The 25,828-nt window shown below is 56.6% G+C and overlaps 1 protein-coding gene across 2 annotated transcripts; it reads left to right on the top strand.

Moving 5' to 3' along the window:
• LOC144674691 (ubiquitin carboxyl-terminal hydrolase 11-like) lies at positions 1-25,681 on the top strand. Of its 2 annotated transcripts, XM_078535930.1 has the most exons (12): positions 1-100; positions 13,118-13,227; positions 13,785-13,915; positions 15,072-15,186; positions 15,835-15,980; positions 16,237-16,298; positions 17,589-17,691; positions 18,923-19,096; positions 20,155-20,313; positions 22,607-22,831; positions 25,128-25,211; positions 25,583-25,681. In XM_078535930.1, exons 1-12 carry the CDS (start codon positions 18-20, stop codon positions 25,679-25,681), a joined length of 1,491 nt encoding a protein of 496 aa, XP_078392056.1. In that variant the 5' UTR covers positions 1-17. The 2 variants fall into 2 exon arrangements, with proteins under 2 accessions (XP_078392056.1, XP_078392057.1); XM_078535931.1 differs by lacking the exon at positions 1-100 and having other exon boundaries at positions 13,117-13,156.
• Positions 25,682-25,828: the final 147 nt, after the last annotated feature.

Raw genomic sequence — 25,828 nt, 5'->3', positions numbered from 1 at the left:
TTCCGGGAACCGGGGCGATGGCGGAGGCGCCGGGTCTGGAGAGCCAGAGGCGGCAGGTGGAGGAGGTTCAGAGGCGGGGGCCGGAGGAGGGGGAGAGCTGGTGAGTGAGGGGCGGGGCCCGAGGGCGTGACGCGCTGTCGGGAGGGGTCAGCGCTGAGGGAGCGCCGCACTGTCGGAGGGTCAGTGCTGAGGGAGCGCCGCACTGTCGGAGGGTCAGTGCTGAGGGAGCGCCGCACTGTCGGAGGGTCAGTGCTGAGGGTGAGCAGCACTGTCGGAGGGTCAGTGCTGAGGGAGCGCCGCACTGTCGGAGGGTCAGTGCTGAGGGAGCGCCGCACTGTCGGAGGGTCAGTGCTGAGGGAGCGCCGCACTGTCGGAGGGTCAGTGCTGAGGGTGAGCAGCACTGTCGGAGGGTCAGTGCTGAGGGAGTGCCGCACTGTCGGAGGGTCAGTGCTGAGGGAGCGCCGCACTGTCGGAGGGTCAGTGCTGAGGGAGCGCCGCACTGTCGGAGGGTCAGTGCTGAGGGAGTGCCGCACTGTCGGAGGGTCAGCGCTGAGGGAGGGCCGCACTGTCGGAGGGTCAGCGCTGAGGGAGCGCCGCACTGTCGGAGGGTCAGCGCTGAGGGAGCGCCGCACTGTCGGAGGGCCAGTGCTGAGGGAGCGCCGCACTGTCGGAGGGTCAGTGCTGAGGGAGCGCCTCACTGTCAGAGGGTCAGTGCTGAGGGAGCGCCGCACTGTCGGAGGGTCAGTGCTGAGGGAGCGCCTCACTGTCAGAGGGTCAGTGCTGAGGGAGCGCCGCACTGTCGGAGGGCCAGTGCTGAGGGAGCGCCGCACTGTCGGAGGGTCAGTGCTGAGGGAGCGCCTCACTGTCAGAGGGTCAGTGCTGAGGGAGCGCCGCACTGTCAGAGGGTCAGTACTGAGGGAGTGCCGCACTGTCAGAGGGTCAGTACTGAGGGAGGGCCGCACTGTGGGAGGGTCAGTGCTGAGGGAGCGCCGCACTGTCGGAGGGTCAGTGCTGAGGGAGTGCCGCACTGTCGGAGGGTCAGTGCTGAGGGAGCGCCGCACTGTCGGAGGGTCAGCGCTGAGGGTGAGCAGCACTGTCGGAGAGGGTCAGTGCTGAGGGTGAGCAGCACTGTCGGAGAGGGTCAGTGCTGAGGGTGAGCAGCACTGTCGGAGGGTCAGTGCTGAGGGTGAGCAGCACTGTCGGAGGGTCAGCGCTGAGGGTGAGCAGCACTGTCGGAGAGGGTCAGTGCTCAGGTGGCGAGCGGGGTTCCCGCTTTGCGCTGGGGCCAATCCTCACTTTCTCCAAAAAAAAAACCCCCCCCCAACAACACGGGGACCAAGTCGTTTGCTGCTCATGGGATCTTGCTGTGCGCCGGGGGGGGGGGGTTCCTGACACCACCACCACCGCTTGGTCGGGTTGTTCCACCCCAAGGGGCTGGTGCGACCCGCGCGGAGCCTGAGAGCTCCCAGGTCGGTGGGGGGCTTGGAGGCAGGTGACCGATCCCGGCCGTCCGGGCGGGGTGGGGGTGGGGGTGGGGGGAATGGGACTCCGTGCCCTCGGACCGCTCCGGCAGGGTGGGGGGCAGTCCCTCAGGATGGGGGCGGGGGGGTGGAGAGGGCGGCTGAACGGCTTTCACTTTTGTTATCACGGCCGCCGGCCCTTCCGAGAAGCAGCCAAACCGGGAAGGTGGTGGGGGGGGGACGTTCCCTTGCCTCGCCGTCACCGGTGACTCGTCCCTGGGTCCGGGTTTCTTCCCCTGGGTTCGGAGGCGGGAGTTCCATCAGCCCGAGGATCTGACCCTCCTCGCCTGCCTTTCTTTACCTGCCGAGAGTAACGATGGACTCTCGGCACCACCCCCCTCCCCCCTCGAGGTTGGGTTGTGAGGCGTGGTGAGGTGCGAGTGGGTTGGTAGTGGAGGGGACAGCAGCGAGGTTTTGGACACCCTGCAGAGTGGTCCCACCTCCCCCGCTGATCTGAAGCGGCCTCTGGAGTGGCCTCGCTCTCGTTCCACTACCCTGAGGAACTCCTGCGGTGACGTCCTGGAGCTGAGCTGACTGACCCCCCCCGCCACAACAACCATCTTCCTTTGTGCTCAGGGAGGTGTCAGCTGTGGCTCAGTTCATAGCACCCTCGCCTTTGAATCAGAAGGTTGTGGGTTCATGTCCCACTCCCGGAAACCAAGAACTGTGATTGTACTCGAAACAGTTGCAATCTGTGCCTGTTGATAACTTGAAAGAGTTTCCTTTGTGCTCAGTATAACTCCAACCCGCGGAGAGTCTTCCCCCCCTGATTCCCATTGACTCCGGTTTCGCTAGGGCTCCTCGATGCCACACTCGGTCAAATGCTGCCTTGATGTTGGGGGACACTCACTGTCACTCTCAGCTCTTTTGTCCACATTTGAACCAAGACTGTAATGAGGTCACGAACAATATCACAATGAGGTGTAAGGGCCAGTGGGTTCAGGTCCAACACTCCCTCCAAGCCCCCATTTCCAAATCTCTCAAGCAGCATGCTTATCTGTCCATACAGCGCAGGGTCAGACTCACAGCATGACCGTTGGCTGAGCAGACTGTCAGACCACAGGGACCCCAGACTGCTAGGATTCAGCGAGGCAACAACCCGTCACCTCAAGGGGCACCACCACATCCTGAGAATAAATATTAATACACTGTAAAGGGAGTTTTACTCTGTATCTAACCCCGTGCTGTGCCTTTCCCTGGGAGTGTTTGATGGGGACAGTGTAGAGGGAGCTTTACTCTGTCTCTAACCCTGCGCTATACCTGTCCTGGGAGTGTTTGATGGGGACGGTGTAGAGGGAGCTTTACTCTGTCTCTAACCCTGTGCGGTACCTGTCCTGGGAGTGTTTGATGGGGACAGTGTAGAGGGAGCTTTACTCTGTATCTAACCCTGTGCTATACCTGTCCTGGGAGTGTTTGATGGGGACGGTGTAGAGGGAGCTTTACTCTGTCTCTAACCCTGTGCGGTACCTGTCCTGGGAGTGTTTGATGGGGACGGTGTAGAGGGAGCTTTACTCTGTATCTAACCCCGTGCTGTACCTGTCCTGGGAGTGTTTGATGGGGACAGTGTAGAGGGAGCTTTACTCTGTATCTAACCCCGTGCTGTACCTGTCCTGGGAGTGTTTGATGGGGACGGTGTAGAGGGAGCTTTACTCTGTATCTAACCCCGTGCTGTACCTGTCCTGGGAGTGTTTGATGGGGACGGTGTAGAGGGAGCTTTACTCTGTATCTAACCCCGTGCTGTACCTGTCCTGGGAGTGTTTGATGGGGGCGGTGTAGAGGGAGCTTTACTCTGTATCTAACCCTGTGCTGTGCCTGTCCTGGGAGTGTTTGACGTGGACAATGTAGAGGGAGCTTTACCCTGTGTCTCACCACGTGCTGTACCTGTCCTGAGAGTGTTTGATGTGGACGGTATAGAGGGAGCTTTACTCTGTATCTAACCCCGTGCTGTACATGGCCTGGGAGCGTTTGATGCGGACGGTGTAGAGGGAGCTTTACTCTGTAGCTAACCCTGTGCTGTACATGACAAGGGAGTTTTTGACCGGGACAGTGTAAAGGGAGGTTCACTCTGTACCTAATCCCGTGCTGTATCTGTCCTGGGAGTGTTTGATGAGGACGCTGTAGAGGGAGCTTTACTCTGTATCTAACCCCATGCTGTACCTGTCCTGGGAGTGTTTGACAGGTACAGTGTAGAGGGAGCTTTACTCTGTATCTAACCCCGTGCTGTACCTATCCTGGGAGTGTTTGATGGGGACGGTGTAGAGCGAGCTTTACTCTGTATCTAACCCCGTGCTATACCTGTCCTGGGAGTGTTTGATGGGGACGGTGTAGAGGGAGCTTTACTCTGTATCTAACCCCATGCTGTACCTCCCCTGGGAGTGTTTCATGAGGACGGTGTAGAGGGAGCTTTACTCTGTATCTAACCCCGTGCTATACCTGTCCTGGGAGTGTTTGACGTGGACAGTGTAGAGGGAGCTTTACCCTGTGTCTCACCCCGTGCTGTACTTGTCCTGGGAGTGTTTGATGTGGACGGTGTAGAGGGAGCTTCACTCTGTATCTAACCCCGTGCTGTACCTGTCCAGGGAGCGTTTGATGGGGACAGTGCAGAGGGAGCTTTACTTTGTTTCTAACCTCGTGCTGTACCTGTCCTGGGAGTTTTTAATGGTGACAGCGAGGAGGGGGCTTTACTCTGTATCTAACCCCGTGCTGTACCTGTCCTGGGAGTGTTTGACGTGGACAATGTAGAGGGAGCTTTACCCTGTGTCTCACCACGTGCTGTACCTGTCCTGAGAGTGTTTGATGTGGACGGTGTAGAGGGAGCTTTAACTCTGTAGCTAACCATGTGCTGTACATGTCCAGGGAGTTTTTGACGGGGACAGTATAAAGGGAGCTTCACTCTGTATCTAATCCCGTGCTCTATCTGTCCTGGGAGTGTTTGATGAGGACGCTGTAGAGGGAGCTTTACTCTGTATCTAACCCCGTGCTGTACTTGCCCTGGGAATGTTTGATAGGAACGGTGTAGAGGGAGCTTTACTCTACATCTCACCCTGTGCTGTACCTGTCCTGGGAGTGTTTGACGGGGACGGTGTAGAGGGAGCTTTACTCTGTATCTAACCCCGTGCTGTACCTGTCCTGGGAGTGTTTGATGGGGACGGTGTAGACGGAGCTTAACTCTGTATCTAACCCCGTGCTGTACCTGTCCTGGGAGTGTTTGATGGGGACAGTGCAGAGGGAGCTTTACTCTGTATCTAATCCTGTGCAGTACCTGTCCTGGGAGTGTTTGATGGGGACGGTGTAGAGGGAGCTTTACTCTGTTACTAAACCCGTACTGTACCTGTCCTGGGAGTGTTTGATGGGGACAGTGTAGAGGGTCCTTTATTCTGTATATAACCCCGTGCTGTACCTGTCCTGGGAGTGTTTGATGGGGACAGTGTAGAGGGAGCTTTACTCTGTATCTAACCCCGTGCTGTACCTGTCCTGGGAGTGTTTGATGGGGACGGTGTAGAGGGAGCTTTACTCTGTACCTTACCCCGTGCTGTACCTGTCCTGGGAGTGTTTGATGGGGACGGTGTAGAGGGAGCTTTACTCTGTATCTAACCCCCGTGCTGTACCTGTCCTGGGAGTGTTTGATGGGGACGGTGTAGAGGGAGCTTTACTCTGTATCTAACCCCGTGCTGTACCTGTCCTGGGAGTGTTTGATGGGGACGGTGTAGAGGGAGCTTTACTCTGTATCTAACCCCGTGCTGTACCTGTCCTGGGAGTGTTTGACGGGGACAGTGTAGAGGGAGCTTTACCCTGTGTCTCACCCCGTGCTGTACCTGTCCTGGGAGTGTTTGATGTGCACGGTGTAGAGGGAGTTTTACTCTGTATCTAACCCCGTGCTGTACTTGTCCTGGGAGTGTTTGATGGGGACGGTGTAGTGGGAGCTTTACTCTGTATCTAACCTCGTGCTGTACCTGTCCTGGGAGTAATTGATCGGGACTGTGTAGTGTGTGATTACTCTGTATCTAACCCTGTGCTGTACCTGTCCTGCGAGTGTTTGATGGGGACGGTGTAGAGGGAGCTTTACTCTGTATCTAACCCCGTGTTGTACCTGTCCTGGGAGTGTTTGATGGGGACAGTGTAGAGGGAGCTTTACCCTGTGTCTCACCCCGTTCTGTACCTGTCCTGCGAGTGTTTGATGGGGACGGTGTAGAGGGAGCTTTACTCTATATCTAAGCCCGTGCTGTACCTGTCCTGGGAGTGTTTGATGTGGACGGTGTAGAGGGAGCTTTACTCTGTATGTAACCCTGCGCTTTACCTGTCATGGGAGTGTTTGACAGGTACGCTGTAGATGGAGCTTTACTCTGTTTCTAAACCCGTGCTTTACCTGTCCTAGGAGTGTTTGATGGGGACAGTATAAAGGGAGCTTCACTCTGTATCTAACCCCGTGCTGTACTTGCCCTGGGAATGTTTGATAGGAACGGTGTAGAGGGAGCTTTACTCTACATCTCACCCTGTGCTGTACCTGTCCTGGGAGTGTTTGACGGGGACGGTGTAGAGGGAGCTTTACTCTGTATCTAACCCCGTGCTGTACCTGTCCTGGGAGTGTTTGATGGGGACGGTGTAGACGGAGCTTAACTCTGTATCTAACCCCGTGCTGTACCTGTCCTGGGAGTGTTTGATGGGGACAGTGCAGAGGGAGCTTTACTCTGTATCTAATCCTGTGCAGTACCTGTCCTGGGAGTGTTTGATGGGGACGGTGTAGAGGGAGCTTTACTCTGTTACTAAACCCGTACTGTACCTGTCCTGGGAGTGTTTGATGGGGACAGTGTAGAGGGTCCTTTATTCTGTATATAACCCCGTGCTGTTCCTGTCCTGGGAGTGTTTGATGGGGACAGTGTAGAGGGAGCTTTACTCTGTATCTAACCCCGTGCTGTACCTGTCCTGGGAGTGTTTGATGGGGACGGTGTAGAGGGATCTTTACTCTGTACCTTACCCCGTGCTGTACCTGTCCTGGGAGTGTTTGATGGGGACGGTGTAGAGGGAGCTTTACTCTGTATCTAACCCCCATGCTGTACCTGTCCTGGGAGTGTTTGATGGGGACGGTGTAAAGGGAGCTTTACTCTGTATCTAACCCCGTGCTGCACCTGCCCTGGGAGCGTTTGATGGGGACGGTGTAGAGGGAGCTTTACTCTGTATCTAACCCCGTGTTGTACCTGTCCTGGGAGTGTTTGATGGGGACAGTGTAGAGGGAGCTTTACCCTGTGTCTCACCCCGTGCTGTACCTGTCCTGGGAGTGTTTGATGGGGACGGTGTAGTGGGAGCTTTACTCTGTATCTAACCCTGTGCTGTACCTGTCCTGCGAGTGTTTGATGGGGACGGTGTAGAGGGAGCTTTACTCTATATCTAAGCCCGTGCTGTACCTGTCCTGGGAGTGTTTGATGTGGATGGTGCAGAGGGAGCTTTACTCTGTATGTAACCCTGTGCTTTACCTGTCATGGGAGTGTTTGACAGGTACGCTGTAGATGGAGCTTTACTCTGTTTCTAAACCCGTGCTTTACCTGTCCTAGGAGTGTTTGATGGGGACAGTATAAAGGGAGCTTCACTCTGTATCTAATCCCGTGCTCTATCTGTCCTGGGAGTGTTTGATGAGGACGCTGTAGAGGGAGCTTTACTCTGTATCTAACCCCGTGCTGTACTTGCCCTGGGAATGTTTGATAGGAACGGTGTAGAGGGAGCTTTACTCTGTATCTAACCCTGTGCTGTACCTGTCCTGGGAGTGTTTGATGGGGACAGTGTAGAGGGAGCTTTACTCTGTATCTAACCCTGTGCTGTACCTGTCCTGGGAGTGTTTGATGGGGACGGTGTAGAGGGAGCTTTACTCTGTATCTAACCCCGTGCTGTACCTGTCCTGGGAGTGTTTGATGGGGACGGTGTAGACGGAACTTAACTCTGTATCTAACCCCGTGCTGTACCTGTCCTGGGAGTGTTTGATGGGGACAGTGCAGAGGGAGCTTTACTCTGTATCTAATCCTGTGCAGTACCTGTCCTGGGAGTGTTTGATGGGGACGGTGTAGAGGGAGCTTTACTCTGTTACTAAACCCGTGCTGTACCTGTCCTGGGAGTGTTTGATGGGGACAGTGTAGAGGGTCCTTTATTCTGTATATAACCCCGTGCTGTACCTGTCCTGGGAGTGTTTGATGGGGACAGTGTAGAGGGAGCTTTACTCTGTATCTAACCCCGTCCTGTACCTGTCCTGGGAGTGTTTGATGGGGACGGTGTAGAGGGAGCTTTACTCTGTACCTTACCCCGTGCTGTACCTGTCCTGGGAGTGTTTGATGGGGACGGTGTAGAGGGAGCTTTACTCTGTATCTAACCCCCGTGCTGTACCTGTCCTGGGAGTGTTTGATGGGGACGGTGTAGAGGGAGCTTTACTCTGTATCTAACCCCGTGCTGTACCTGTCCTGGGAGTGTTTGATGGGGACGGTGTAGAGGGAGCTTTACTCTGTATCTAACCCCGTGCTGTACCTGTCCTGGGAGTGTTTGACGGGGACAGTGTAGAGGGAGCTTTACCCTGTGTCTCACCCCGTGCTGTACCTGTCCTGGGAGTGTTTGATGTGCACGGTGTAGAGGGAGTTTTACTCTGTATCTAACCCCGTGCTGTACTTGTCCTGGGAGTGTTTGATGGGGACGGTGTAGTGGGAGCTTTACTCTGTATCTAACCTCGTGCTGTACCTGTCCTGGGAGTAATTGATCGGGACTGTGTAGTGTGTGATTACTCTGTATCTAACCCTGTGCTGTACCTGTCCTGCGAGTGTTTGATGGGGACGGTGTAGAGGGAGCTTTACTCTGTATCTAACCCCGTGCTGTACCTGCCCTGGGAGCGTTTGATGGGGACGGTGTAGAGGGAGCTTTACTCTGTTTCTAAACCCGTGCTGTTCCTGCCCTGGGAGTGTTTGATGGGGACGGTGTAGTGGGAGCTTTACTCTGTATCTAACCCCGTGCTGTACCTGTCCTGGGTGTGTTTGATGGGGACGGTGTAGCGGGAGCTTTAATCTGTATCTAACCCGTGCTGTACCTGTCTTGGGAGTGCTTGATGGGGACAGTGTAGAGGAAGCTTTACTCTGTATCTAACCCCGTGATGTCCCTGTCCTGGGAGTGATTGATGGGGACGGTGTAGAGTGAGCTTTACTCTGTATCTAACCCCGTGCTGTACCCGTCCAGGGAGTGTTTGATGGAGACGGTGCAGAGGGAGCTTTACTCTGTATCTAACCCCGTGCTGTACCCGTCCAGGGAGTGTTTGATGGAGACGGTGCAGAGGGAGCTTTACTCTGTATCTAACCCCGTGCTGTACCTGTCCTGGGAGTGTTTCATCGGGCCGGTGTAGAGGGAGCTTTACTCTGTATCTAACCCCGTGCTGTACCTGTCCTTGGGTGTTTTATGGGGATGGTGTAGAGGGAGCTTTACTCTGTATCTAACCCTGTGCTGTACCTGTCCTGGGAGTTTTTGATGGGGACGGTGTAGACGGAGCTTTACTCTGTATCTTACCCCGTGCTGTACCTGTCCTGGGAGTGTTTGATGGGGATGGTGTTGAGGGAGCTTTACTCTGTATCTAACCCCGTGCTGTACCTGTCCTTGGGTGTTTTATGGGGATGGTGTAGATGTAGCTTTACTCTGTATCTAACCCTGTGCTGTACCTGTCCTGGGAGTTTTTGATGGGGACGGTGTAGAGGGAGCTTTACTCTGTATCTAACCCCGTGCTGTACCTGTCCTGGGAGTGTTTGTTGGGGATGGTGTTGAGGGAGCTTTACTCTGTATATAACCCCGTGCTGTACCTGTCCTGGGAGTGTTTGATGGGGACGGTGTAGAGGGAGCTATACTCTGTATCTAACCCCGTGCTGTACCTGTCGTGGGAGTGTTTGATGGGGACAGTGTAGAGGGAGCTTTACTCTGTATCTAATCCCGTGCAGTACCTGTCCTGGGAGTGTTTGATGGGGACGGTGTAGAGGGAGCTTTACTCTGTTACTAAACCCGTACTGTACCTGTCCTGGGAGTGTTTGATGGGGACGGTGTAGACGGAGCTTTACTCTGTACCTTACCCCGTGCTGTACCTGTCCTGGGAGTGTTTGATGGGGACGGTGTAGAGGGAGCTTTACTCTGTATCTAACCCCGTGCTGTACCTGTCCTGGGAGTGTTTGATGGGGACGGTGTAGAGGGAGCTTTACTCTGTATCTAACCCCGTGCTGTACCTGTCCTGGGAGTGTTTGACGGGGACGGTGTAGAGGGAGCTTTACCCTGTGTCTCACCCCGTGCTGTACCTGTCCTGGGAGTAATTGATCGGGACTGTGTAGTGTATGATTACTCTCTATCTAACCCTGTGCTGTACCTGTCCTGCGAGTGTTTGATGGGGACGGTGTAGAGGGAGCTTTACTCTGTATCTAACCCCGTGCTGTACCTGCCCTGGGAGCGTTTGATGGGGACGGTGTAGAGGGAGCTTTACTCTGTATCTAACCCCGTGTTGTACCTGTCCTGGGAGTGTTTGATGGGGACAGTGTAGAGCGAGCTTTACCCTGTGTCTCACCCCGTGCTGTACCTGTCCTGTGAGTGTTTGATGGGATAGTGTAGAGGGAGCTTTACTCTGTATGTACCCCTGTGCTTTACCTGTCATGGGAGTGTTTGACAGGTACGCTGTAGATGGAGCTTTACTCTGTTTCTAAACCCGTGCTTTACCTGTCCTAGGAGTGTTTGATGGGGACAGTGTAGAGGGAGCTTTACTCTGTATCTAACCCTGTGCTGTACCTGTCCTGGGAGTGTTTGATGGGGACGATGTGGAGGGAGCTTTAATTTGTATCTTACCCTGTGCTGTACTTGCCCTCGGAGTGTTCGATGGGGATTGTGTAGAAGGAGTTTTACTCTGTACCTAACCCCGTGCTGTACCTGTCCTGGGAGTGTTTGATGGGACAGTGTAGAGGGAGCTTTACTCTATCTTACCACGTGCTGTACCTGTCCTGAGAGTGTTTGATGTGGCCGGTGTAGAGGGAGCTTTACTCTGTAGGTATCCCTGTGCCGTACATGTCCACGGACTTTTTGATGGGGACAGTGTAGAGGGAGCTTTACTCTGTATCTAACCCCGTGCTGTACCTGTCCTGGGCGTGTTTGATGGGGACGGTGTAGAGGGAGCTTTACTCTGTATCTAACCCCGTGCTGTACCTGTCCTGGGAGTGTTTGATGGGGACAGTGCAGATGGAGCTTTACTCTGTATCTAACCCCGTGCTGTACCTGTCCTGGGAGTGTTTCATGGGGACGGTGTAGAGTGAGATTTGCTCTGTATCTAACCCTGTGCTGTACCTGTCCTGGGAGTGGTTGACGTGGTCAGTGTAGAGGGAGCTTAACCCTGTGTCTCACCCTGTGCTGTACCTGTCCTGGGAGTGTTTGATGTGGACGGTGCAGAGGGAGCTTTACTCTGTATCTAACCCCGTGATGTCCCTGTCCTGGGAGTGTTTGATGGGAAAGGTGTAGAGGGAGCGTTACTCTGTATCTAACCCCGTGCTGTACCTGTCCTGAGAGTATTTGATGGGGACGGTGTAGAGGAGCTTTACTCTGTATCTAACCCCGTGCTGTACTTGTCCTGGGCGTGTTTGATGGGGACAGTGTAGAGGGAGCTTTACTCTGTATCTCACCCCGTGCTGTACCTGTCCTGGGAGTGTTTGATGTGGACGGTGTAGAGGGAGCTTTACTCTGTATGTAACCCTGTGCTTTACCTGTCATGGGAGTGTTTGACAGGTACGCTGTAGATGGAGCTTTACTCTGTTTCTAAACCCGTGCTTTACCTGTCCTAGGAGTGTTTGATGGGGACAGTGTAGAGGGAGCTTTACTCTGTATCTAACCCTGTGCTGTACCTGTCCTGGGAGTGTTTGATGGGGACGATGTGGAGGGAGCTTTAATCTGTATCTAACCCTGTGCTGTACTTGCCCTCGGAGTGTTCGTTGGGGATTGTGTAGAAGGAGCTTTACTCTGTACCTAACCCCGTGCTGTACCTGTCCTGTGAGTGTTTGATGGGACAGTGTAGAGGGAGCTTTACTCTATCTTACCACGTGCTGTACCTGTCCTGAGAGTGTTTGATGTGGCCGGTGTAGAGGGAGCTTTACTCTGTAGGTAACTCTGTGCCGTACATGTCCACGGACTTTTTGATGGGGACAGTGTAGAGGGAGCTTTACTCTGTATCTAACCCCGTGCTGTACCTGTCCTGGGAGTGTTTGATGGTGACTGTGTAGAGTGAGATTTGCTCTGTATCTAACCCTGTGCTGTACTTGTCCTGGGCGTGTTTGATGGGGACGGTGTAGAGGGAGCTTTACTCTGTATCGAACCTCGTGCTGTACCTGTCCTTGGAGTGTTTGATGGGGACGGTGTAGAGGGAGCTTTACTCTGTATCGAACCTCGTGCTGTACCTGTCCTGGGAGTGTTTGACGGGGAGAGTGTAGATGGAGCTTTACTCTGTATCTAACCCCGTGCAGTAGCTGTCCTGGGAGTGTTTGATGCGGTCGGTGTAGAGGGAGCTTTACTCTCTATCTAACCCCGTGCTGTACCTGTTCTGGGAGTGTTTGATGGGGACAGTGTAGAGGGAGCTTTACTCTGTATCTAACCCCGTGCTGTACCTGTCCTGGGAGTGTTTGATGGGGACGGTGTATAGGGAGCTTTACTCTGTATCTAACCCCGTGCTGTACCTGTCCTGGGTGTGTTTGATGGGGACGGTGTAGCGGGAGCTTTAATCTGTATCTAACCTGTGCTGTACCTGTCTTGGGAGTGCTTGATGGGGACAGTGTAGAGGAAGCTTTACTCTGTATCTAACCCCGTGATGTCCCTGTCCTGGGAGTGATTGATGGGGACGGTGTAGAGTGAGCTTTACTCTGTATCTAACCCCGTGCTGTACCTGTCCTGGGAGTGTTTGACGTGGACAGTGTAGAAGGAGCTTTATTCTGTGTCTCACCCCGTGCTGTACCTGTCCTGGGAGTGTTTGATGTGGACGGTGTAGAGACAGCTTTACTCTGTATCTAACCCCGTGCTGTACCTGTCCAGGGAGTGTTTGATGGAGACGGTGTAGAAGGAGCTTTACTCTGTATCTAACCCCGTGCTGTACCCGTCCAGGGAGTGTTTGATGGAGACGGTGCAGAGGGACCTTTACTCTGTATCTAACCCCGTGCTGTACCTGTCCTGGGAGTGTTTGATGGGGACTGTCTAAAGGGAGCTTTACTCTGTATCTAACCCCGTGATGTACCTGTCCTGGGAGTGTTTGATGGGGACGGTGTAGAGGGAGCTTTACTCTGTATCTAACCCCGTGCTGTACCTGTCCTGGGAGTGTTTGATGGGGACAGTGTAGAGGGAGCTTTACTCTGTATCTAACCCCGTGCTGTACCTGTCCTGGGAGTGTTTGATTGGGACGGTGTAGAGGGAGCTTTACTCTGTATCTAACCCCGTGCTGTACCTCTCCTGGGAGTGTTTGATGGGGACAGTGTAGAGGGAGCTTTACTCTGTATCTAACCCCGTGCTGTACCTGTCCTCGCAGTGTTTGATGGGGACGGTGTAGAGTGATATTACCCGGTGTTGTTTTATGTGGACAGGTACCTGATTGAACAGCGGTGGTTCGAGCGCTGGACAGCGTATGTGGAAGATGGAGATCAGAACGCCAGCACCAACCCTGGACCCATCGACAATACCAAGCTCCATGAAAGTAATGAGCCTCCCCTGCCCTTTATTCCCCTAAGTCCCTTTCTTGTTGCATGTCGCATGGGCCTGATGGTGTGTTGCTGCCCCAGTGCGGCTTGGTGTCCGGTGGCTGGTTGGGAGGGGGCGGGGTTGGGGGTGTGGGGTCGCTCTCCCACAGGTGGGTGGTTGGCGGTGTCTGTCAGAAAGGGGTGGGCTTGCTGGGAGCTGGGGGCTGTCTCAAAGGGATGGGTGGGAGTGGTGGGTGCTTTCCGAGGGGCAGGGTATCCCTGGGAGGAGGGTGGGGGACCAGTGATGCGGTGTGGGTGATGGCGGAGGGGGAGGGGTGTAACCCTGGTGGGTGGTGATGGGGTGTGGGGTGCATCCCCGGGGACAGGGATTTGGGTGGGGGAAGGGTGTGTTGGCGGGAGTGGTGCAGGTCCCCGTGCCCGGGCGGGAGGGAGGCGGGAGGGAGGGGCGGGCGCTGTGCCCAGGCGGGTGGGGGTCTGGTGTGGCCGGGTGGGAGGGGTAGTGCTGTGCCCTGAAGCTGCCTTCCCCCTGATTCTCCGTCTGATCTCGGTGCAGGTACAGAGTCTGACAGGCTGAAAGCCAACCTGATGGAGACTGAGGATTACACGCTCCTGCACACTGAGGCCTGGCACAAACTGCTCAGCTGGTATGGCCAAACACAGGGACAGCAACCGATCGAGCGCAAGGTGAGTGACGACAACTGCCAGAGGAACACCGACCGAGGGGATTCCTGAAATTCCTGGCATCAGTGCCCATTCTACACCTAAACCCCACCCCCTGCTCGATTAGATTCCAGTCTGTAACTCACTCCCGGGTATCTGTTATTCTATACATAAACCCCCCCGAACCCCTCGATTAGATTCCAGTCTGTATCTCACTCCCGGGTATCTGTTATTCTATACATAAACCCCCCCGAACCCCTCGATTAGATTCCAGTCTGTAACTCACTCCCGGGTATCTGTTACTCTATATATAAACCCCCCGAACCCCTCGATTAGATTCCAGTCTGTAACTCACTCCCGGGTATCTGTTATTCTATATATAAACCCCCCAAACCCCTCGATTAGATTCCAGTCTGTAACTCACTCCCGGGTATCTGTTATTCTATATATAAAACACCCCGAACCCCTCGATTAGATTCCAGTCTGTAACTCACTCCTGGGTATCTGTTATTCTATATATAAAACACCCCGAGCCCCTCGATTAGATTCCAGTCTGTAACTCACTCCTGGGTATCTGTTATTCTATATATAAACCCCCCCCGAACCCCTCGATTAGATTCCAGTCTGTAACTCACTCCCGGGTATCTGTTATTCTATATATAAACCACCCGAACCCCTCGATTAGATTCCAGTCTGTAACTCACTCCCGGGTATCTGTTATTCTATATATAAACCCCACCGAACCCCTCGATTAGATTCCAGTCTGTAACTCACTCCCGGGTATCTGTTAATCTATATATAAACCCCCCGAACCCCTCGAGTAGATTCCAGTCTGTAACACACTCCCGGGTATCTGTTATTCTATATATAAACCCCCCGAACCCCTCGATTAGATTCCAGTCTGTAACTCACTCCCGGGTATCTGTTATTCTATATATAAACCCCCCCGAACCCCTCGATTAGATTCCAGTCTGTAACTCACTCCCGGGTATCTGTTATTCTATATATAAACCCCCCCGAACCCCTCGATTAGATTCCAGTCTGTAACTCACTCCCGGGTATCTGTTGTTCTATATATAAACCCCCCCGAACCCCTCGATTAGATTCCAGTCTGTCACTCATTCTGGGATATTGCCCTATTCTGGGCATTGCTGAATCTGTTGTCTGTCTTTCTCTACAGGTTATTAGACTGTCCGGTCTGAAAGTGGAGGTCTATCCTGTGGAGCTTGCTCTGTGTCAGTACAGCAACATGGATGAACTTGTGACTGTTTCGTTCAGCAGGGCTGATACTATTGGTAAAAAGCGTGCGGGAATGTGATCAGGGACGCGGGCTTGGTGATTTCTACTGTCCTGATGTGCTGCTGGGCCGTCTCTCTCAGACACACTTGGCCATGCTCCATTCTTGGGGCTGTCACACCCAGGGTCAGGTTACTGAGGGAGCGCCGCACTGTCAGGAGGGTCAGCGCTGAGGGAGCGCCGCACTGTCGGAGGGTCAGCGCTGAGGGCGCGCCGCACTGTCGGAGGGTCAGCGCTGAGGGAGCGCCGCACTGTCAGGAGGGTCAGCGCTGAGGGAGCGCCGCACTGTCGGGATGAGACGTTAAACTGAGGCCCCTTCTGCCCTTTCAGGTGGGTGTGGAGGATCCCACAGCTAGGATTGGCGGAGAGTGGGGGATTTGGCGGGTGGGGGGAGATTTCTCCCCGGTGTCCTGGGCCCAATATCTGTCCCCCAGCCAACATCATTTAAAAACAGACGAGGAGGGTCAATATTTACATTTGTGGGATCTTGCTGTGCGCGAATTGGCTGCTTTGTTCCTTCCACCGCTGCGGTCAGCGCCTTTCCCAATTACCGGTTGACTGAGAGCAGAGTTGGGATGGTCCAGAGGGAGCCTAAAGGTGCTGCCGACATGTGAGTCCTTTCTCTCTCCCTCCCCACCATCCCTCAGACAAGATTCACAAGGAGATGCGGAGGACGTTCCAGGTGCCTGCGGAGGACGAAAGCCGCCTGTGGATGAGGAATTCGGACGGCTCGTGTGAGAGGCTGAGGAACCCCCAGAGTAACGTCAACAGCTTGTGCCTCTGCACGGGACAGGTGAGGCCGGGTGGAGGGATCGGCTGGGGTGCCTGGGAGGCTGGGGTGCCTGGGAGGCTGGGGTGCCTGGGAGGCTGGGGTGCCTGGGAGGCTGGGGTGCCTGGGAGGCTGGGGTGCGCTGTGGAGTCTGCGGTGCGCTGTGGAGGCTGGTGGCGGGCGCGTTTCGGGGGTGACCGATGTGCCGGGTGAGTGCGTGGGGTGGGCCACTGGATGTTAACAAAGCGCAGAGATAAATTCAGCCGTGTTTGTGCTGCAGACTCTGATCATGGAATCACGAAATGAGGATGGGACGTGGCCGACAGTGAGACCCCACGTGACGTGAGTGTTAAATACCGCGCGTTACCCGTGTCCCGTCGCCGTGTGGGGGAATCGCAGACCCGCGTCCCATCACCATGTGGGGGAATCACAGACACAGATCCGCGTCCCGTCACCGTGTGGGGGAATCACAGACACAGACCCGCGTCCCGTCATCGTGTGGGGGAATCACAGACCCGCGTCCCGTCACCGTGTGGGGGAATCACAGACCCGCGTCCCGTCACCGTGTGGGGGAATCACAGACCCCCGTCCCGTCACCGTGTGGGGGAATCACAGACCCGCGTCCCGTCACCGTGTGGGGGAATCACAGACCCCCGTCCCGTCACCGTGTGGGGGAATCACAGACCCGCGTCCCGTCACCGTGTGGGGGAATCACAGACCCGCGTCCCGTCACCGTGTGGGGGAATCACAGACACGGACCCGCGTCCCGTCACCGTGTGGGGGAATCACAGACACGGACCCGCGTCCCGTCACCGTGTGGGGGAATCACAGACACGGACCCGCGTCCCGTCACCGTGTGGGGGAATCACAGACACGGACCCGCGTCCCGTCACCGTGTGGGGGAATCACAGACACGGACCCGCGTCCCGTCACCGTGTGGGGGAATCACAGACACGGACCCGCGTCCCGTCACCGTGTGGGGGAATCACAGACACGGACCCGCGTCCCGTCACCGTGTGGGGGAATCACAGACACGGACCCGCGTCCCGTCACCGTGTGGGGGAATCACAGACACGGACCCGCGTCCCGTCACCGTGTGGGGGAATCACAGACACGGACCCGCGTCCCGTCACCGTGTGGGGGAATCACAGACACGGACCCGCGTCCCGTCACCGTGTGGGGGAATCACAGACACGGACCCGCGTCCCGTCACCGTGTGGGGGAATCACAGACACGGACCCGCGTCCCGTCACCGTGTGGGGGAATCACAGACACGGACCCGCGTCCCGTCACCGTGTGGGGGAATCACAGACACGGACCCGCGTCCCGTCACCGTGTGGGGGAATCACAGACACGGACCCGCGTCCCGTCACCGTGTGGGGGAATCACAGACACGGACCCGCGTCCCGTCACCGTGTGGGGGAATCTCAGACACGGACCCGCGTCCCGTCACCGTGTGGGGGAATCACAGACACGGACCCGCGTCCCGTCACCGTGTGGGGGAATCACAGACACGGACCCGCGTCCCGTCACCGTGTGGGGGAATCACAGACACGGACCCGCGTCCCGTCACTGTGTGGGGGAGGAGGAATGCTGCGACCTGTGTCACTGACCCTGTGCCCTCTTTCCTAGGCGAAACTTGCTGGATGGACAGGGCTCGTACTATCAGGGCCAGCCTGGTGTTTGCGGGTTGAGTAACCTCGGGAACACCTGCTTCATGAACTCTGCCCTCCAGGTAAGAACTGAGAGATGGGACAAGAGGAGGATTTGCATTAATAAACGGCTCCCTGAAACCCTTGACAGCCAGAGTTACCGAGGGCGAGCCGCGCTGTCGGAGGGTCAGTGCTGAGGGAGCGCCACGCTGTCGGAGGGTCAGTGCTGAGGGAGCGCCGCGCTGTCGGAGGGTCAGTGCTAAGGGAGCGCCGCGCTGTCGGAGGGTCAGTGCTGAGGGAGCGCCGCGCTGTCGGAGGTGCTGTCTTTCGGGATGAGACATTAAACCGAGGGCCAGACTGCCCACTCGGGTGGGTGTTAAGGAACCCACAGCCACTGTTGGAAGACGAGTTGGGTGAGGGTTGGGCGGTGACTGGGAGGGAGGTGGGGGAGTTATGCCCAGTGTCCTGGGACCAATATTTATCCCTCAGCCAACATCACTACAAACAGATGATCTGGGTCATTATTTGCTATTTGTGGGATCTTGCTGTGCGCCAGTATTTTGCCTTTCAATAGAGCACTTCATTGGCTGTGAAACATGTTACGGCAGTGAACGGTGCTCCCGAAATTCCAGTCTGTCTCTGGGTAGACGATGATGAAATCCTCTTGAATGGACGTTTGATGGTTTGAGTGTGTAATGGTATCTAAGGGTTGGAAAGGTGTAGAGGGATTAACCACTCTCGGGCAGAGATGAGGAGCATGGTTGGAGGTAAATGAGGCCTGGTGTGGATAGGGAAGTTGTCTCTGGATGTGGGTTAGGTTCTGAGGGTTCGTCTCTCCCTACCCCCAACGCCCGTCTGCCCCTCCGCCTGTCCTCCATGCAAGTCTCAGAGAACTTGCTTCTCAGCTCTGTCCCTCTGGAATTGAACCCGGGTTCTGAATCTGCTCAGCTGTATAAACCCTTGTAGCAACTCTGTGATCTGTGAACCTCTGTCAGGCCCCCTTGCCCCTCTGTCCCTTTCGAACGTCTAAAAGTTTAACTGGAGCTTTGAGAGGGTTGGACCAGGCACAGGCTCCGGGGTAAGGAGGGCCCAAGCAGAGGCTTACATGAGCAACCCAGCTTGTGACTTCCTGAATGAGCCTCCGATGTGTGAGGATTGATCACCTCTGATTCTCGGTGTGGAAGGATTTGGCTTTTATTGAGTGCCTATTGGCCGCGTTCTATACCAGCGACACGTGGAGGGTCAGAGGGAGATGTAGTTTGTTCAGTGTTCTGGGGGTCCCTCATCCACTCTCTCTCTCCCTCTCTCCTGCAGTGTCTCAGTAGTACACCTCCTCTGACGGACTATTTCCTCACTAACGGCTATGTCGAGGAATTAAACCTGGATAATCCACTGGGGATGCAGGGGGAGATTGCGGAGGCTTACGCTGATATCATCAAGCAGATCTGGTCAGGCCGTCATTACACTGTCATCCCTCGAATGTTCAAGGTAATGAGGGGGTTTGGGTCACCGCACACCCTGGTAATCTGCGAATGTTGCTATCTCTCTTCCCCTCACCTCCCCTGCTGGCCCTGCCTCGCTCCCTCCCTCTTTGTCTTCCCTTCTCTCCTTTCAAACCCCGTGCTGTACCTGTCCTGGGAGTGTTTGATGGGGACAGTGTAGAGGGAGCTTTACTCTGTATCTAACCCTGTGCTGTAACTGTCCTGGGAGTGTTTGATGGGGACAGTGTAGAGGGAGCTTTACCCTGTATCTAACCCTGTGCTGTACCTGTCCTGGGAGTGTTTGATGGGGACAGTGTAGAGGGAGCTTTACTCTGTATCTAACCCCGTGCTGTACCTGTCCTGGGAGTGTTTGATGGGGACAGTGTAGAGGGAGCTTTACTCTGTATCTGACCCCGTGCTGTACCTGTCCTGGGAGTGTTTGATGGGGACGGTGTAGAGGGAGCTTTACTCTGTATCTAACCCCGTGCTGTACCTGTCCTGGGAGTGTTTGATGGGGACGGTGTAGAGGGAGCTTTACTCTGTATCTAACCCCGTGCTGTACCTGTCCTGGGAGTGTTTGATGGGGACGGTGTAGTGGGAGCTTTACTCTGTATCTAACCCCGTGCTATACCTGTCCTGGGAGTGTTTGATGGGGACGGTGTAGAGGGAGCTTTACTCTGTATCTAACCCCGTGCTGTACCTGTCCTGGGAGTGTTTGATGGGGACGGTGTAGAGGGAGCTTTACTCTGTATCTAACCCCGTGCTGTACCTGTCCTGGGAGTGTTTGATGGGGACAAGTGTAGAGGGAGCTTTACTCTGTATCTAACCCCGTGCTGTACCTGTCCTGGGAGTGTTTGATGGGGACGGTGTAGAGGGAGCTTTACTCTGTATCTAACCCCGTGCTATACCTGTCCTGGGAGTGTTTGATGGGGACGGTGTAGAGGGAGCTTTACTTTGTATCTAACCCCGTGCTGTACCTGTCCCTGGGAGTGTTTGATGGGGACGGTGTAGAGGGAGGTTTACTGTGCGTCTTGCCCTGTTGATGACTCTGCCTCTCGTCCACAGACCCGAGTGGGACATTTTGCCCCTCAGTTCTCAGGTTATCAGCCTCACGACTCGCAGGAGTTGCTGGCATTTCTGCTCGATGGGCTTCACGAGGACCTGAACCGAGTGCGACGGAAAGAGTACGTGGAGTTGAAGGACGCGGACGGGCGGGAAGACGAGGTGAGGGTGAGAGTGGGGACCCCCACAGCTGGAAGATGGGTGGCTGGGGAGATGGTGGACGGGTTACTGCCTGGGGCTCCTTGGAGTGCATTGTAGGAGTGGAATGGGGTCTCCCCATGTGTGCGTGTTCACGGGGGGAGAGGGAGAGGGGGTCTCCCCGTGCGTGTGTTCACGGGGGGGAGAGGGAGAGGGGGTCTCGCTGTGTGTGTGTTCACGGGGGGAGAGGGGGTCTCCCTGTGTGTGTGTTCACGGGGGGAGAGGGTGTCTCGCTGTGTGTGTGTTCACGGGGGGAGAGGGGGTCTCCCCGTGCGTGTGTTCACGGGGGGAGAGGGAGAGGGGGTCTCCCTGTGTGTGTGTTCACGGGGGGAGAGGGGGTCTCCCTGTGTGTGTGTTCACAGGGGGAGGGGGAGAGGGGGTCTCCCTGTGTGTGTGTGTTCACAGGGGGAGAGGGAGAGGGGGTCTCCCTGTGTGTGTGTTCACAGGGGGAGGGGGAGAGGGGGTCTCCCTGTGTGTGTGTGTTCACGGGGGGAGAGGGAGAGGGGGTCTCCCTGTGTGTGTGTGTTCACGGAGGGAGAGGGGGTCTCCCTGTGTGTGTGTTCACGGGGGGAGAGGGAGAGGGTGTCTCCCTGTGTGTGTGTGTTCACAGGGGGAGAGGGAGAGGGGGTCTCCCTGTGTGTGTGTCTTAACAGGGGGAGAGGGAGAGGGGGTCTCCCTGTGTGTGTGTGTTCACAGGGGGAGAGGGAGAGGGGGTCTCCCTGTGTGTGTGTGTTCACGGGGGGAGAGGGAGAGGGGGTCTCTCTGTGTGTGTGTTCACAGGGGAGGGAGAGGGGGTCTCCCTGTGTGTGTGTGTTCACAGGGGGAGAGGGGGTCTCCCTGTGTGTGTGTGTTCACGGGGGAGAGGGAGAGGGGGTCTCTGTGTGTGTGTGTTCACGGAGGGAGAGGGGGTCTCCCTGTGTGTGTGTGTTCACGGGGGGGAGAGGGAGAGGGGGTCTCCCTGTGTGTGTGTGTGTGTGTTCACGGGGGAGAGGGAGAGGGGGTCTCCCTGTGTGTGTGTGTGTGTGTGTGTGTGTGTTCACAGGGGGAGAGGGAGAGGGGGTCTCCCTGTGCGTGTGCTCTCTGTGGGGGGGGACGGGCTCTCTCTGTGGGGGGGGGACGGGCTCTCTCTGTGGGGGGGGGACGGGCTCTCTCTGTGGGGGGGGACGGGCTCTCTCTGTGGGGGGGGAGACGGGCTCTCTCTGTGGGGGGGGGACGGGCTCTCTCTGTGAGGGGGGAGACGGGCTCTCTCTTTGGGGGGGGAGACGGGCTCTCTCTGTGGGGGGAGACGGGCTCTCTCTGTGGGGGGAGACGGGCTCTCTCTGTGGGGGGGGGACGGGGCTCTCTCTGTGGGGGGGAGACGGGCTCTCTCTGTGGGGGGGGAGACGGGCTCTCTCTCTGTGGGGGGGGAGACGGGCTCTCTCTGTGGGGGAGACGGGCTCTCTCTGTGGGGGAGACGGGCTCTCTCTGTGGGGGGAGACGGGCTCTCTCTGTGGGGGGGGACGGGCTCTCTCTGTGGGGGGAGACGGGCTCTCTCTGTGGGGGAGACGGGCTCTCTCTGTGGGGGGGGAGACGGGCTCTCTCTGTGGGGGGGAGACGGGCTCTCTCTGTGGGGGGAGACGGGCTCTCTCTGTGGGGGGGAGACGGGCTCTCTCTGTGGGGGGAGACGGGCTCTCTCTGTGTGGGGGGAGACGGGCTCTCTCTGTGTGGGGGGGAGACGGGCTCTCTCTGTGGGGGGGAGACGGGCTCTCTCTGTGGGGGGGGAGACGGGCTCTCTCTGTGGGGGGGGACGGGCTCTCTCTGTGGGGGAGACGGGCTCTCTCTGTGGGGGGAGACGGGCTCTCTCTGTGGGGGGGGAGACGGGCTCTCTCTGTGGGGGGGAGACGGGCTCTCTCTGTGGGGGGAGACGGGCTCTCTCTGTGGGGGGGGAGACGGGCTCTCTCTGTGGGGGGGGAGACGGGCTGTCTCTGTGGGGGGGGACGGGCTCTCTCTGTGGGGGGAGACGGGCTCTCTCTGTGGGGGGAGACGGGCTCTCTCTGTGGGGGAGACGGGCTCTCTCTGTGGGGGAGACGGGCTCTCTCTGTGGGGGGGGACGGGCTCTCTCTCTGTGGGGGGGACGGGCTCTCTCTCTGTGGGGGGGACGGGCTCTCTCTGTGGGGGGGGACGGGCTCTCTCTCTGTGGGGGGGACGGGCTCTCTCTGGGGGACAGGAACACTCTGAGTATTTGCAAACCCTCTCACTGATTCTCCCCCCTCCGCAGGTCGTGGCGGTAGAAGCCTGGAGCAATCACAGGAGGAGAAACGACTCCATCATTGTGGACATTTTCCACGGCCTCTTCAAGTCCACCTTGGTGTGTCCGCAATGTCGGAAGATCTCGGTCACCTTCGACCCCTTCTGTTACCTCAGCGTCCCTCTGCCTATCAGCCCTGAGAGGGTGCTGGAGATCTTCCTGGTACCCATGGACCCGCAATCCAAACCCATCCAGGTAGCACCACAGGGAATATGGGGGTTTGGCGGGGGGGGGGGGGGGGGGGTGAGCTGTTCAACTGTGGAGGCATCGCAGCCTCACCTGTCTCCCGGGTTGGAGGGGGTTCGGGAATGGGGAAACCTTTGCTGATGTCGCACTCGGTTCCCCCCCCCACCACCACCGAGGGGCAGTTGGGCCTTGGGGAAATATTTCGTCGTGTGCGAGAGGCCCGGAGGACGTGACCGGTGCTATCGAAATGCGGCCTGGCTCTCGATTTTCCTTTTCAGGTGCCCTTTTGCTGCCCACCCCCTCCCCCCCACTCCGGCCGCAGTTCGAGTTTCCTGTCCTGACGGCGGGTCGTGCCTCTTGGTGTCTGGTCATCGCACCCGGTGGGGGGCAGCTTTGGTAACGATGGAAGGCGCTATATCAATGCACGATGCTGTTGGTGCTGAATTTCAGACCCCCACCACCCCTCCCTCTGTGGCTGAGGGACAGGCAGGCACGTTATAAAGAGGCGTCCTGTGTGCTGTGGGTAACATGGTTGGACTGTAACCAGCTCCTTGTCGGACCCCCGGTTCAACACTTACAGGTCCGCGGATGATACAAAGCCGGGCGGGGAGTCTGTGTCGTGGGGAGGATGTTAAGCGGCTGCGGGAGGGTTTGGACAGACTTAGCGAGGGGGCCAGAACACGGCAGATGGAACATAACGTGGAAAAATGTGAGGCTACCATCCACTGTGGTCGGAGGAACAGACGTGCAGAGTATTTCCTAAATGGGAAGAGGTTAGAAAGTGTACAGAGATGTACAAAGGGACCTGGGGTGTCCTTGAACATAAGTCACTGGGGGCTAACATTCAGGTGCAGCAGCCAGTTAGGAAGGTTAATGATATGTCAGCCTTAAATCGCAAGAGGATTTGAGTACAGGGGCAGTGAAGTCTTGCTTCAATTGTACAGAAGCACCTGGAGTATTGTGTGCGCGCATTTTTTGGTCCCCTGAGCTCAGAAAGGATATCATTGCCCTAGAGGGGAGTTCAACGAAGGCTCACCAGACTGATTCCCGGGATGGAGGGACTGTCTTAGGAAGAGGGATTGGGGAAACGGGGCCCTGTATTCTCTAGAGTTTCGGAGAATGAGGGGACGATCTCATTGAAACCTACGAAATACTTAAAGGGACAGACAGGGTAGAGGCAGGTGAGATGTTTCCCCTCCCCTTGGCTGGGGAGTCTAGAACCAGGGGACGCAATTTCAAAATAAGAGGGAAGCTACTTAGGACCGAGATGAGGAGAAGTTTCTCTGCTCGGAGGGTGTGGACCTTTGGAACTCTCTACCCCAGAGGGCCATGGGAGCTCAGTCATTGAGGTAAAATGGTTTCCTCCTGTTCCTAGGTTCCTTCCTGTGCTGCATTCCTCCCCCCCACCCACCCACCACCCCCTGGCCAGGAGTCCCGTGAGCCTCGCTATCTGTGTTCTCACAGCCCGATGCAGGGCCGGCGGGAGGTCGGGCTCCTCACCACCTGTGATGGTTTGTGTCCTGCTCGTCGTCCCCGCGTTAATCCTCGACTCTTATCTGTTTCACACCTTCTCTCTCTCTCTCTCTCTCTCTCTCTCTCTACCCCTCTCACCGTCTCTCTCTCTCTCTCTCCTCTCTCTCTCTCTACCCCTCTCACCCTCTCTCTCTCTACCCCTCTCACCGTCTCTCTCTCTCTCTCTCTCTCTCTCTCTCTCTACCCCTCTCACCGTCTCTCTCTCTCTCTTTCTCTCGACCCCTCTCACCGTCTCTCTCTCTCTCCTCTCTCTCTCTCTCGACCCCTCTCACCCTCTCTCTCTCTACCCCTCTCACCGTCTCTCTCTCTCTCTCTCTCTCTCGACCCCTCTCACCGTCTCTCTCTCTCTCTCTCCTCTCTCTCTCTCTCTCTCTCTCTCTACCCTCTCACCCTCTCTCTCTACCCCTCTCACGTGTCTCTCTCTCTCTCTCTCTCTCTCTCTCTCGACCCCTCTCACCGTCTCTCTCTCTCTCTCCTCTCTCTCTCTCTCTCTACCCCTCTCACCCTCTCTCTCTCTACCCCTCTCACCGTCTCTCCCTCTCTCTCTCTCTCTCTCTCTCTCTCTCTACCCCTCTCACCATCTCTCTCTCTACCCCTCTCACCGTCTCTCTCTCTCTCTCTCTCTCTCTACCCCTCTCACCCTCTTTCTCTCTCTATATCTCTCTCTCTCTCTCTCTCCTCTCTCTCTCTCTCTCTACCCATCTCACCCTCTCTCTCTCTCTCTCTCTACCCTCTCACCCTCTCTCTCTCTATCTCTCTCTATATATCCCAGCACAGAGTGGTCGTACCAAAGACAGGGAAACTCTGGGACCTTTACCTCGCACTGTCGAAGATGTCGGGAATCCCTCCGGATAAGGTAGGCCGGGGCGGACGAGCGTCCGGGTCAAAGCCGTGCGGGGAAGGAGTCACGAGGACGCGCGGAGTGGGGAGGCTGATGGTCCGGGTTGATTCGGGGAGCCCACACTCTCTCTCTCCCTCCCCTGGCTTGAGTTGTATAAGGACAGCCCCGGGATACCCTGGCTGTCCTGTGCTGACTGAGCTGGTGACGGGCTTGGTGTAGGGGGTGGGGGGTGTAGGGGGTGGGTGTAGGGGGGGTGGGTGTGTGGGAGGGGGCAGTGCGCTCAGCGGCGCTGGGGGTCCGACAGAGGCTGAGAAGCGGGAGGGTGGGCGCTGCTGTGGGGAAGGTTTGGCCCCTGAGCCCAGTTTTCTCTCTCTCTCCCTCTTCAGTTACTGGCGGCCGATGTCTTCAATCATCGTTTCTACAAACTCTTCCAGCGCGAAGACTTGCTGAGCTCCATCCTAGACCGGGACGATATCTTCGTGTGAGTATAACTTCCATCCTATATACCCCCCCCCTGTCCTCCAACCCCCAACCCCACTCCCTCACCCCCCCATCGCCAACCCCACTCCCTCACCCCCCCATCGCCAACCCCACTCCCTCACCCCCCATCGCCAACCCCACTCCCTCAACCC

This window comes from Cetorhinus maximus, unplaced genomic scaffold, assembly GCF_964194155.1.
Source record: "Cetorhinus maximus unplaced genomic scaffold, sCetMax3.hap1.1 HAP1_SCAFFOLD_754, whole genome shotgun sequence".
Classification (NCBI taxonomy): domain Eukaryota; kingdom Metazoa; phylum Chordata; class Chondrichthyes; order Lamniformes; family Cetorhinidae; genus Cetorhinus; species Cetorhinus maximus.
This window is presented reverse-complemented; position numbering and strand designations above follow the sequence as displayed.

Excerpts from the sequence above, each read along its gene's own strand:
- LOC144674691 (XM_078535930.1), top strand. The coding sequence starts at position 18 with ATGGCGGAGGCGCCGGGTCTGGAGAGCCAGAGGCGGCAGGTGGAGGAG. Across the intron at positions 15,187-15,834 it reads CAGCAGGGCTGATACTATTG|ACAAGATTCACAAGGAGATG; the intron begins GTAAAAAGCGTG and ends ACCATCCCTCAG. Across the intron at positions 16,299-17,588 it reads ACAGTGAGACCCCACGTGAC|GCGAAACTTGCTGGATGGAC; the intron begins GTGAGTGTTAAA and ends CCTCTTTCCTAG.